A 14,029-nucleotide genomic window follows, 5' to 3' on the forward strand; every position below is an offset into this window, starting at 1 on the left:
ATATATCTATGCAAAACGAGAGGTTATGCCATAATTTTTTTAGTTATCAAATTTTCCTTTTTTTGAGAGAAGTCTCTCAATAATTTGAGAAGAATCTTTGATATAAAGAGATACACATTTGTAGAACGAAGTAAGTGTTTTCCAAACATTTTATATGTTCATCCTGTATAACAATATAAAGCTGCATAGTGCCATCTTGTGCGTTTGCTATTTTATGTACTTTTCATTGAGATAATCCCTCTTCTCGGGTGATTTTAACAGTCAACTCAATTTTAAAATAAAGATTTCATCAAAATGATTTCGAAATTCGGATATTGATTATATAAATAGCACTGTTAACATATTTTGGATGAGTAAAAAATACCTTGTTTTGTATGCATTTAGTACACCTTTATTTTTGATTAAAACTATAAAATTTTTATTCCTTATATAATAAATAGTATATGTTACATAAACATGAAATTCAATAGCATTCAATTTTGGATTTTTTAGATTTGGTAAATTTTAGAAGAAATAAAATCAGCAATCAAAATAAAGAAACTTTTTTTGTATCTTCTATGATTACCTTTTGGTACTAAATTTTGCATTAATAAGTAAATTATCTGTATTATTCTGTGAGCACAAGCCCTCAGTTATGCTGGTAGTGAATGATGAATCGTCATTTTGCGAAGAGAACGCGATTATTAAGGTAATTTTGAGAATTGTCTTGAATTATTTAAAATTAAAGTTAATTGAATAGGTAGGATAACTAGCCTTTGCTAAATTTGTATAATTTGACCTTATTCTAGTTGGATCTGAGAATATTTTGCTGAAATAATAAATTATATCGCCGATTTATGAAAATTTCTCTGATGGGACCGACTCGCTGAAACGTATTAGTGTTAATGGTAACTTGTCTGAATTTTCAAATTTTTTTCGAAATCCAAAAAATCACAAACAAAAGCATCAAAATTAGATTTGCATTTAAGGTTTTCATTTTTTTTGGAAAATAAAAATATTTTTTCCCCAATAAAGTTTATTTTTACTTTTGAGAGGAATAGAAACGTTATTTTGGAATTTTGAAACGACAGAAATGTTCCATTTTTAATGTAGATTCTAAAATGGGGTCAAATTTTTGATTGAACCGTTATCCATTGAAAAACCTCGATTTTAAAATGTTATTCCAAAATATTCATCTAATGATATAGTATATATTTATTAATTATTACTTTTTATTCAATTTTCACTTTTGGCGGGATTTCATTTTTTTTTGTTGTATGGGCCATATTGTTCACCCAAAACGGAAAACAAAGGCAATGCATAACATTTTACTCCACGAACGTCGTCGACTCTCAGCGCGACAGATGCTTGGTGCTTGCATAATGACCGGAATGCCATATACAAAAGGTGCTCGCTTTCTTTCTCTTTGTGGAACTAAGCCCCCTGTGAAGAGTGGTGTCATGAGACAACAGAGATTTTGTGACGATAAGATTAGAAGACTTAAAAGTATTTCCCTAATGCTGTCGAGAAAGTCCTTCAGTGGTTACTTATCCATTGATGCAAGATGGACGCACAGGCGAAACTCGCCAAGTTGTACAGTAACTGCGCTCGATGCTGTCACAAAAAGAGTTCTTGCATGCGTGAACATCAACCATATTGGTGGAAACAGACAGCATGCTCAGTATTCCGGAGCTTCCAACAATATGGAAAGTGCTGGAACTCGAATCATCTTGAAGCAATTAAAGAAATACAATATCTTGAAAGATGTTAAAGAGATTATTAAAGACCGAGATAACAAAAGTGTCTCTGTCTTTAAAGAATTTGGCGTCTCTCATCTTGAAAGATTCGATCCAGGTCATGTATCAAAAAATATCTCAAAAGATTTTACAAAGTTCTCAGCTTCTCATAAGACAGTTGAAGTTTTCAACGACAAGACTCAGAAGATTGAAAAAATAGAGAGACCTTTCTGGGGTCTGAATGCAAGCCTAAGTATGTGGCTTTGGTCATGTTTTGCCGAAGAAAATATTGACAAACGTACGAAAATGTGGGAGAATTGTGTCTACCATTACGTAGGCAATCATTCTTTTTGCGAACCGCACAATTACAAATGCTTTGAATGGCAAAAAGGTGTCAATTCGATCCAACTTCAATTCATGCTCTATGACTGGGTTCACAAATGGACACCCATAGTTTCCAAAGTTTCTTCCATTGGATCTACCTGCATGAATGAAGCGTTTAACTCCAAAATTGCATGCTATTTGGACAAATCAAGAGCCTGGAAGAACATTAACATTAGAGTTAACGTTGCAATCTTAGAATGGAATGATCCAGAGCATTTTCTCGGAGATATACAAAAAGCATTACATCTTCCCCACTTCCAGAAGATTGTGTCAAATCATTTGAAGAGAATTGTTACTCCAAAATGATATTGAAACAAAAAACTGTTACAAAAGGTTCTAAAAAACAGAACAAATACAAAAAATCCATTCAGAGTGTACCAGGAGGAGATTATCAAGTTTTCAAGTCCGAATGGGAATCAGAAGACGAAGACATTGATGACTTTGATTAACGAAAATTACATTTTATTTATTGTTTTTGTTTTTAATTAAATTATTATTATGCTCATTTTCTTATTTTGATTTTTTCTCATTATGATATAAATAATTTATTAATGCATTTATCCAATAATTATGCTATGATATTTTTATGCCTTATTTCATTTCTCTTATATTTGATAATCTGGTAAAATATAGTTCAGACTATAATCATTTTAGATTATTGATATATTTATATAGGTTAGAATAAAATTAGTTTCATTTTCTACTTTTATTTTGAATTAATAATTTATAATATCAAATATTATGGCGTAACCTCTCCTTCAAATATAGATATATAGATATATAGGCCTATAGAGTTTATTGGCACTCTCAAAACTCTAGAATTTTGAGTTTACTATACCCTTAAGCGTCATATGTCACTTTTTGTACTAAGGAAACATCGACTTTATGCGTTATGACTTTTCGATGAGGAAACAAGTGTTCACGTATTATAAACTTCCTTATCCCAATAAACCGACCCTAAACATAATTAATTTTAAGCATTATAATGGTCTCTTTTCTATGATAACCAAATCAATTTGGTTATCATAGAAAAGCACCAAAAACTGGAATAGGAATAGCCGCGTTAAAACAGGAATAGGCAATATGGAAACAAGGGTAGACTCAAACTCATACTCAAGGCAAGACTGATACAAGAATTACAACAAAATTTTACAAAATCTATTATTTATCTCAATTTAATGGCAGGTTTTAGTACCCGAAGAGTTTGCATTCTACTTTTTGCTCTTATTTTACAAAAATATTCTAAAAATTTGTAACTTCTTTTATAATATAATACTTTTTTTCAAATTTACTTTCCAAACGTTAATGTCTTGTTACGGCTATATCTTTGTACGGGGAAATCAAGAAATTTTATTATGCTATTATATTTATTTTTTTAAATCAATATCTAATCAATAGTAAGTTAGATTTTTTATTAAAAGAGCAAATAAAGATACGATCGAGCAATAGTTTATTTTAAATCTCAATATTATAAAATAAATGTTCAAAATTTTTAAGTAATAATACTAAATACTTAAATAAGTAAAAGCACACAAGAAAAATATTCACTAACTTAAGAAAAAATCATATATTTAGAGAATTATCCCTTATAATAAGATTAAAAAAAATTAAACTGTTTTCAATCATCATCATCACCAGCTCCATAGAACTTGTGTTTGCGATAGATGACACATTTTGCAAGCCATTTGACACCACCAAGATATGACCACAAATCGCTGCCAACATCTCCACCTTGAAGACCTTTGATCAAACCATCAGGAACAATGTAAGTAATTTCATCGTCGAGCATGAACCAAACTCTTCCTTTGTTGACGAAGGCAACGAAATGACCTTGATGATAAGCAATAATGGAATGTATCTTAAATACATACGTTCCATCACTGAGTTGAGTTTTGTAGTTCTTCTTGATCTCAAATTTGTCAAAGAAGACATTTGGATCAGACCAATTCCTCTGAACGTCGACCCAGAGGAATGTTGAGATTTCATTGATATGAGAATCATCTGTGCACATTTGTTTAATTCCTTGATCAATACCTGCTGCACCAAGAGGAATGTGAAGCGAAACCGAATAGAAGCTTTCATCAGGAGTCTCAGTTTGATATTGGAATGTAACGGCAATATCTGGTTTGTTTGCTGATTCCGTAACATCATGTACAATCTTTTGAAATGTGTCATCGGCATCTTGCTGCTGGAAGTATTGCTTGCCGAGTGTTGTGATGAATTGTGAGCATGAAATTGTGTATTCCTTGTGGCGGTAGTGCAACATCTGATCATAAATTTCGGCAAGTGCTTTCACTGGCGTATATTCGACATCTCCCAAATGCTCCATTACATCTTTTCTGAAAGTATTTACGTAGAACAAAACTTGCAAAACGGCATTGACATGGCAGGTAGCTCCCTCATTATGTAATCCTGGAATTGACATTTTTGTTTCGATGTTGTAGATTGCATTTTGTGTTCTTTTAACAAGTATCTTATCAATCTTTTCATATCCAGCTAGTGGAGATGGAATCTTCATTGGAGTTTCTGGAGTTTGGAGATAAAGATCTTTTGGAACACATCTTGGCTTTGGCATTGGGCTTCCTGAACCATTTGGTTCTGGTGTTGCTGCAGCTTCTTTTTCATCTTTTGGAGTGCAAGGAAAATCGCAGTTATCCTTCTCACTGAGAGGTGTGGAATCGATGTGATAGTTATCTAAAGCAAACAATCCTTGAACAATAAGTGGAAGATTGCCTTTTTCACCACGATATCCTATTGCCAAGACACTCCAATTACTTTTATCGCGTGCAAAGCGGCGTTCGACAATTTGGCGATCATGTGCAATCGCATTATTGCGTTTTGTAACTTCTTCGTCATCACCTCTTTGCATAATGACGGCTGTTGGATGGTATTTCTGAATACCGATGTAACCTCTATCTGCAAGAAGTCCTAATGCAACAGATTCAACTCCACGTTGGACATGTAAAAAATCTGAAGCTCCTGATAAATCAAATACTTTCTTATCGTGAACTGAAGCTAAAAAACTTGTATTCATGTGAATTACCTGTCCTAAAGGATTAACAAGAACTTGAACCTTCATACCATTGCAATGGTTTTTAGCATCCCATGAACTTTTACGCTCAGCAAGATCAAGAGGAACGGTAAAAGGAATAGTAGAGCTATCAACTGCAGCAACACATGTTGGAAAGTTATCGAACTCCTTGTCACAGGGAGAATATTGTTTTGGAATGAATTCAGCAATGAAAATTGGGAACATCCTGTTTGTTGTTTTGTTAATGATTTTGCTGAGGTAACTCTGTTTCAAACTAACAATTCCTGACATTTTTTGCAATGGAAGATAAGTGCAATAGTAAGTTAATGTTAGGAATAACGCATCTAATGGATCACAACCGTTTTTCCGACCGCGTCTGGATGAAAACTCATGCTCGCGAACAACATCAACTAAATACAAGAGTTGATCCAAAGAAAAGTTACAAAGGTCTTTGACATTTAAGATTGGGTGTGCCTCAAGGAATTTTTGTAAGCTAAACTTTCTGACAACTTTAAATTCTTCGGCATTAGCTGGTGCTTGATTTTCATCTTCACTTGCGGGCTCTGATTCATCACGATAAGCTAAGTGCATTTGCATTCTCACGATTTCCTTGGATCGGGTTTTGGACTTCTGGATATCATCCAAGAACTCGGAATCATCCTTGTACTCCATTAATGAAAGTGATATGAACATTTCTTCTAAGAGTTTTCATTCAATTCATGTTTTTAAGAAGTTAGTGAATTAATTTTCATATCTCAGAAATTCGAAAAATAGTTGTTTAACACAAAAATTGATCAAATGCTTCTCTAATTATCTAAATAGCTAAAATTGTAAATTCAAGATATTTGACACAAATTCAATTTTGACGGTTTGAAACAGTGCGTTTATTCTTCCGTTTATTTCGAAAAGCATAGCATTTTTATTAAATATGATTCTAATAATATTTTTGGATTAAACAGATATCTGTGGTCAATTCTATTGATTTTTTTTCCACTCGGAATACATTTTTAAGATATGTAATTTGATCCCACTACTATCAAATGATTAATGCATATAAAAAAAGCAATTACATTTAAAAAAACGAACTATTGAAAAATTGACAGTTGACGGTATAGTTTCAATTTTTTGAATTGATATCGACTATTTTAAAAATGAAACTCTTTTGGAGTTTTTTATGCATCAAAAGGTATTAGTACACACATATATATAAGATCTAGTAATTCGGTTAAGCATTGAAGGTAATTCAAAGGTTTAGATTTTGATATTTGTTTTGTTTGAATACTCTACATGTATATTTAGACTTCATACAAAGTTCCAAAGGTCTATAAACATAGAAAAAATTTAGGATATGGTAATAAATTTGGTTCGTAAAATTGAAAGGAAAATTTTATCTATTCATATATTTTAAGGATGTCAATTTGGAAGAAAAGTGAGAAAATTCCTAAAATGCTAAAAATGAATTTTCCAAACGTACTTTTTTATCTCATTTTTTTGATTTTGAAAAAAATTTGGAGAGAAGAACTCTTCGTTTTTGAATTTTGTCACGATGGTTTTAAAGTATATTAGACACATGTAGAGCTGTACAAGATTTAAAAAAACATTGCCGGGTTACCGTAGAGGCCTAAAAAAATCGCGCCTCGGCGGCAAGCCGCCTCGGCATTAAGAATGCGCATCTAAATTTTTATATGTCCTTCTTTCTTCTATTTTTCCCTTCCCTTTCTTTTCTTTTTCTTTTTTTCCCTCCTCTTGCTCTCATTTACCTTTTTTTCCTTTTCTCATCATTTTTCAAAATTTAAAATTTTTATCAAAAATCTTGCCTATAAAAGCAGACTATGGAACCTTTTAATGCCTCTTAATCAATATTATACAGCATAAAGCATATTAAATGAAAGTAATTACATATAAATTTATTTTATTATCTTATTTATTAATTCTTTAGCATGTATTGTTTAATATTAACTTTTCTGTACATTAAATATGATATTTCCAAAGTATGAATGCCTTGTAACGAAACGAAAACTTAATTTTATGTTGAATATTTGTCACAAACATTAGATTATTAAAATATATGTTGGATATCCCTTAGTATGAGACTTCATGACTCTTGTTGTCTAACGTGAGCTTTGGATTGCAAGCTCTGTGGTTAACGAACATAAATTAATTGTAAAGTTTTCAAAAATTTTCATCGTTTCTATCAGCATCTATTTTTCCTTTAAAATAATATATTTGTATGAATACAATATTTAGTAATTTTTTTATTTCCCATAATTTCATTCAAAATTTCAGAAAAAATTAATTTCTATTCAATATTATTTCAGCTTCAAAACACTTCATTCTTATAGATGTTGATTCACTAAAGTGTGATTCTATTTATATGAGGTAGGGGCATGAGGCTCGGCAAGTCTTATTGCTTTTTACCTCAATTTAGGTATTAAATAATTATAATGATTCATAGTGGCCGCTGCTGACTGGCCATCAGCAGTCTCCTGGCCAAGATTAATATAATTATTTAATACTTATCCAGTTTTACATCAATAACAACAAAGCTAATCAATCATCATTCAGAAATGCGGGAAATTACTACTAATATTAAAGATTGATAGACATTAGGCTGGCCACCTTCTGTCTAATATCTTTACGAATAAAAATAATACTTTTTAAAACAAATTATTTAATAAATTTTATTAAAAAACAAAATCAAATATCAAATTGATCATCATTCAACTTGATGAAGAAGCGGCATGCTACATATTCTTCTTTGCATGATTCGTTCATTGAATTTCTTGTCTTTCGCAATTCAGATATTACACGTTCTACATCTGCTTCACTGCACGAAAGTGACATCATCCTTTTTCCAATTGGTCTTATTGCTTTTAGTTGCTTTATGCCATTCATGTACCAAAACTTGCCATCATTTTGAGCAAGATGATGACCATTTATAAGATGGGAATCATCTTGCTCTATGAAGAAATCGTAAGCATCACTCAATTCCTTGGCTCTATCGTCTTTATTGATCGTTGGATCAACTGTTGATTCGGCAATTGCTCTTTGTCTGAGGATTGTTATCATGAATGTGTATAGATCTTTTATCTCTTCATCTACAACATCCCAGACCAAGGAATTCCTCGAACCATCGGCATTTGTTTCGGCTGCATGATCGTCGTTAAGCATTTGTTCCTCTTCTGCTTGCTGGATCTCTTCATCATGCTCGGCTACCTCGTCAACACGTTCTGTTCGTTCTTCTTCAAGGATTTCGCCGAGTTTCTCAAATGTGATCTCGCGATTGATGATCCTCAGGGAAGGAATCGTTGGGACTTGCACATCTTTCAACTGCATTATAGGTGGATAGCTTGTCTTTCCTCCAAAACCCTTCTTGTCTCTGATGATCTTCCTTGCTAACGGTGTAAAGCCGAAAGCAAACCGAAGCAAATCAATTCTACCATATTCTTTCATATCATTTTTGAATATTGTAGTGATTGATCGGAGAATCTCTTCACCATCTGGCGTTAATCTTCCTGCCATTTCATCCAACATCCCTTGGCACTGTTGTATCATCAGGAATGCATAAGCACCCATGGACTTGTTGGATTCCAGCCATAATTGAAGTTGCTTTAATGGCTTGAATATCATTAAAGCATCTTTAAAGAGTGGAGGAATTCCATCACGTGTCCATTGTAACTGTTCACGTGTAGCTCTGGAAAGGGATAGTGGAAGATCTCCACTTCTTAAAGCAGTATTAATTGTTTCCAGATTATCAAAGATGAAAAACAGAGTATCATATATGTAGAGCCAGCGAGTTTCCGGGATTGATGGAACCCTGATCTTGTATCTCGCTCTCATATCGTGATTCTTAAAGATAATGATAATCTGGTGAACTCTATTCATCAGTTCATTCAACAATGGACATTGCTTACGTGCGTGGACAATAGCATTGTTCAAGACGTGGTTAAGGCAACGAATGTACACGGTTTGTAAGCCAGGGAAAAGGGCTCCTTCTGGCCTCCAGTGGCAGAGTCCTTTAACCTGGGCTGGCAAACCATCTCCGACTACTCCAGCTACGTGGTTTTTATTAACCTTAAGAGAATCAAACCACGTATGGTAGTCCTCGTATGTCCAATTAGTCGAAATTGTTGTGTCGAAGAATTGGTGGCGATCTGTTTTGCCTGGATTGCACACACAAGAGAATAGACCATGACGGCTGCCGTGTGTTCCGCAGTCCAGGGAAATTGAGAAGATGCGGAATTCCTCGCAGAACTTTAGGCCCCGAGAGGAGTCTGTTTTGCCTAAAGTAATCAATGCCTCTCTGACACCGCGCCGTGTGAACTCAATGTCTGGGATTGTAAAGTTGATGCCCTGTTCGCGATTGACTTTATTTTTAAGCCATTTGGCGAAGCTCTCTAGGAAGCTTTTAAATGCTGGCTTCATTGTGGCATAAAGGCTTATATCTAGGCTCGCAATAAGCCTGGCAATGATCTCTTCTAACGAAGGATCATTACCAGAGCCAACTGCTTGCTGAGTATTCTCAACTTGGTGCTCAGCAGGAACGTAGTTGGGCATTGGGAGTAAAAATTTGCACTTATGATCTTTAAAATCATTTTTCCTGCTTTTTTTAATGCATCGCACGAACTGCCCTTGAACTAATGTTTCACTACATTCGGCACAGTATGTAAAGAGCCTTCCTTTGTCTGATTGATTAGGCTCATTCTCATAATAGCCGATCGTAGTGAAACATTTTTTCCACACTTTGTTTCCAATGTTTCAGGAGTTGGTGGATATTTCGTCTTCTTAAATGGAATCCACTCATCATATACATGAGGATCCCATGCAGTCATAATAAAAATAAAGCTTTTTGAATATATTCAATTTTTAAATGATATTTTCACGGGTTAAATATAAAATAAAGAATAAGATGTAAATTATTAAAATATTTAATTTTAAATTTTGAACCCGTGATAAATATTTTTTTGCATTGTTATTAATAATGAAAAATAAAGCTTATTTCAATGAAAATTGTTCTGCAAATTTATTTCACTTTTGACCTCACTTTTTCCGTAATTCAATTTTTTACTTTTAATATTTTAGATCTTCAATATATCATTTGAAAAATTAACCATATAAAAAAATCAAGTTATCAATTCACTTTTTCCGTAATTCAAAAATCAAAAATATAAATAATATATCTTTTTATCAAATATTATTATTATATTGTTGTAAACAGAAATTCATCAAAAGTGACACCTCAGAAAAGCTAAAATATTGAATTTTTGGAACTTTTGATAGAGCACGTTTTTAAATATTAATTAAAGTAAATGTATATTTTGTAAAGATTCTTTTTAATAAAAAAATAAAATTTTGAAGAAGAACACAAAATCTTCTGAAAAATAATATCACATAAACTCATATTATTTTCTAATATATAACTATTTTATATAAAAATCAAATTCAATGATCTTAAAAGCGAAGGATAAACCTCAAAATTTACGAATATAATGAGTGGGAATATAATGCTTATCTATCATAAAACCATATGAAATATCAATTTTTGCTTTACGCCTAATTTTTGACGACAATTAGCAAAAAATGTTAAATGTTAACACTCAGTCCATTTGAATATGAAAAATAAAATTGACTTTGATTAAATGTTTTTATTTATCATGCAATTCTTCTTGCTAATTGTCGTCAAAAATTAGGCGTAAAGCAAAAATTGATATTTCATATGGTTTTATGATAGATAAGCATTATATTCCCACTCATTATATTCGTAAATTTTGAGGTTTATCCTTCGCTTTTAAGATCATTGAATTTGATTTTTATATAAAATAGTTATATATTAGAAAATAATATGAGTTTATGTGATATTATTTTTCAGAAGATTTCATTCTATATGCCTATGAAAAGTACTCTCAAAACTAACTTTTTCCTAATTATAATTAAATCTAGAATATTGTATTATGCTTAGTATTATTTCATTTTTCTCATTCAATTTAGAATTTACAAATGTCAAAAAATTGAGAGCTGTCACTTTTGATGAAATTCTGTTTACAACAATATTCTATGAAAAATGAGGTCCGGAAATTTTGCGGATTCCCGTAACTCAATTTTACGGAAAAAGTGCAGTAAACTATTCAAAATACGGAAAAATTGGTGTAAACTAATGATTTTACGGTAAAATCACGGAAAGTCCCGGAAGAATATATGTGCCTATATGAAATTATACAAAAATGAATCAAACGCATTTTAAAAGATTGTTCTTGTATTATAAATGCTATTCGCAGATTTATTAGTTGAAGAAAATTACCAAATTTTTGCCGATTTACAAAAAATGATTTACAAAGCATATTTTTATAAGGCTTAAAAAATCTTTAAAATGTGACCGGTGACGGAAATCCATGGTAACCAACCGCGGTTCCCGTTTGGAATGCCATAGACACATGTATTGATATTACTATTTTTGTATATTTTGAGAGAAAATCCCTAAAAAGTGAGAAAATCTGAGACGGTTTGAGAAAATATATAAACTATTGAAAATTTGAATTAAACTTCTAATTTGGAAAAAAGAAATTTGGAAAGAAGAAAATTCAAAAATCGAGATTTAGACTCAGTATCAAATGGAGAACAAAATGTTTCTTCATATGAAGGAAAAAAATTTTCTTGAGAAGAAATAGAGTTTTTAAAATTTTATTGTATGTAATAAAATAAACAAATATTAAAATTATTTTTTGATAACAAGAAAATTCCCAACAGAAAATATTTGAGACAAAGAAAAAAAGAAAATCGAAAAATATTACTCTCCTTTACATTTCTTGAGATTTTCAATTTATTTTTATAAAATTGACAATTTTATACGTTTAGATGAAAATAAGTGATTTTGCTTGAAATAAAAAATATTGTTTGTTTACAGCTATCAAATAGATTTTTGCTATTTTGATTAAAATTTGTTAATCAAATTAATAATTTTTTTTTAAATATCTTAAATATCTGGATCACTCACTGATACGATGAATTAAACGATAAAAATAATACAAACTCAACTAAGTTTCCTGTCTTTCAACCAAAAAATATTATGCAATTTAAATTAAATTGTTTATTCAAATATAAAACAAAGATGAAATAATTACAGTTATCATAAACTTTATGAATAACTCTGTAATTGGTTCAGATTTTCGTAAAAATATTTTTATTAAAATCGATAAGAATATGTTTACCTACTATCATCACATATCTATAAACAAGAGTAGAGTGATTTTTATCATCGAAACTTTTTAAAAGCTGCAAGCTGGAAGTAAAAATCTTTTTTTTTTTTCTGAGTTAGTTGTAGAACTATTGATTCCCGAGTTATCATTGTGATGTAGAAGGATGTCAATGTACTGACTGAAGGATATGAAGTGAATTGAATTTCATTGAATTTCAATTTGATCAAATTTGTTGAAATTATATGAATGTGTCAACATCTGTATCACTCTCCTTCACTTCTTCCCTATTTTTTCGAGAACGAAGCTAGCTCAGCTTTCGCTGAGCGAATTGACACTTTTGATGCCCTAAACGTACATACTCTCAAATTTATCGAAAAAAATAATACTACCTAAACTCGTATATTCTTATTTTAAATATGATATTATCCTTAGATTCCACACTAGAATATATTTAAATCAACTTTTAAAAAAGTTCGAATCCTGCGCGTCTCACTTTTTAAATTTTCCAAATGGAAAATTATATTCTCCTAAAACGAAAACAATTTTCCGAATTGACATCCTTATATATTTAGAACCATCATGTTAAATATATCTATTAATGACTAATATTGCCAAAGGAGAAGGGAAAATTTTATAAAATTTTATCATATTAAGGTATAAAACTATTATTTCCTATATATTTATGAATCAAATAGTAAGATAATCACTCTTTGTTAGACTAAATTAAATGAAAAAAGTCTAAATTGTATGATCGTCTAAACTCAGTATAACCTATACCAAAGCTTATTAATGGCTTATGCAAATATACAGCTGATGTTAGCTTAGTTTTTGACCAAAATACAAAAAAAAATTATGACAGTATACGGAAAAAGTGGGTCTTAAAATCATTTTGGGTCTTATTTTTAACCGCAAAATTCCCACAATTTTGAACACTTTGGCAAAAAAACTTGCAAAAACATAGCGTCTATATACTATGTATATTAAGATTTTGCAAAGTGTCAAAAAATAAAAATTTTTTTGAAAAAATTTTAGGGAGTTCGAAAAAAGTAATGATTGTAAGATATGAGAAGTATTTACGCTTGAAGTCGGAGCGGATATGAAAAGAATTTGTAGAGGCGCATATCTTGGTATGCAAAATTGAGATACTGTGTTGAAATGTACAAAATTCAAAATCTGACAGAAGTCTCTCTGACCATATTAGACTCGTATTCTTTCTCTGTTGTATGAGGTTTAATGAAAATGCTCGTTAATAGATACACATCTATTTAAAAATGATATCCGTTATTAAATCATATGCTCTGTGGACGCAGAAACTTGTGTTTTCGACTTTGTAAGTTGGTAATGAGCGATGCGAATGGGTCAGTTTGGTTAGTAAAGTCATCTAAGAAAAAATCGTTAATTGAACAATATGTAATAATTTTTGAAAATGAAGTCAACAGTATATTGAAATGTGCAGTATTAAGCTACTCTTTGACCTTGTAAGTTTTGATCAATTATGTAGCTGAAGGTATATTTGCAGGTAAGCAAGTTTGGGGAAAAATCTTATAGCTAAAAATAAAAAATGTATGAAATAATTATTTGGTTCATTTGCTAACGTGCTATGTTTTTGGGGTCGGAAAACCCAGGTTCGAATCCGAATACATCTTATTTTTTCTTTTTTCATTATATCAATAAATTGTATTATACCCAAGAATTATTTTAATAAG

At 31.2% G+C, this 14,029-nt stretch overlaps 5 protein-coding genes across 5 annotated transcripts, besides 4 other annotated features; 1 reads left to right on the forward strand and 4 right to left on the reverse strand.

The window, feature by feature from the left end:
• Positions 1-2,939: part of a mobile genetic element that runs on past the window's edge.
• Positions 1,257-2,276, forward strand: TVAGG3_0947250 (uncharacterized protein; the record flags this gene model as incomplete). Its single annotated transcript, XM_001324473.2, has 1 exon — positions 1,257-2,276. A coding segment is annotated over one exon (1,020 nt), but the record flags the coding sequence as incomplete, so codon positions are not given.
• Positions 2,940-3,721: 782 nt separating the features above from the next.
• On the reverse strand, positions 3,722-5,421 carry TVAGG3_0947260 (ZGC:162945 family; the record flags this gene model as incomplete). Its single annotated transcript, XM_051253136.1, has 1 exon — positions 3,722-5,421. A coding segment is annotated over one exon (1,700 nt), but the record flags the coding sequence as incomplete, so codon positions are not given.
• A 220-nt stretch (positions 5,422-5,641) lies between these two features.
• On the reverse strand, positions 5,642-5,802 carry TVAGG3_0947270 (uncharacterized protein; the record flags this gene model as incomplete). The annotated part of the gene is made up of 1 exon (XM_001294751.2): positions 5,642-5,802. A coding segment is annotated over one exon (161 nt), but the record flags the coding sequence as incomplete, so codon positions are not given.
• A 906-nt stretch (positions 5,803-6,708) lies between these two features.
• Positions 6,709-6,895: a mobile genetic element.
• A 1,146-nt stretch (positions 6,896-8,041) lies between these two features.
• On the reverse strand, positions 8,042-8,706 carry TVAGG3_0947290 (uncharacterized protein; the record flags this gene model as incomplete). Its single annotated transcript, XM_051253137.1, has 1 exon — positions 8,042-8,706. A coding segment is annotated over one exon (665 nt), but the record flags the coding sequence as incomplete, so codon positions are not given.
• A 260-nt stretch (positions 8,707-8,966) lies between these two features.
• TVAGG3_0947300 (ribonuclease H-like family) lies at positions 8,967-9,946 on the reverse strand (the record flags this gene model as incomplete). Its single annotated transcript, XM_051253138.1, has 1 exon — positions 8,967-9,687. A coding segment is annotated over one exon (721 nt), but the record flags the coding sequence as incomplete, so codon positions are not given.
• Positions 9,947-10,336: 390 nt separating this feature from the next.
• Positions 10,337-10,374: a mobile genetic element.
• A 768-nt stretch (positions 10,375-11,142) lies between these two features.
• Positions 11,143-11,177: a mobile genetic element.
• The last annotated feature ends 2,852 nt before the right edge of the window (positions 11,178-14,029 follow it).

This window comes from Trichomonas vaginalis, chromosome I (genome assembly GCF_026262505.1).
Source record: "Trichomonas vaginalis G3 chromosome I, whole genome shotgun sequence".
Lineage (NCBI taxonomy): Eukaryota > Parabasalia > Trichomonadida > Trichomonadidae > Trichomonas > Trichomonas vaginalis.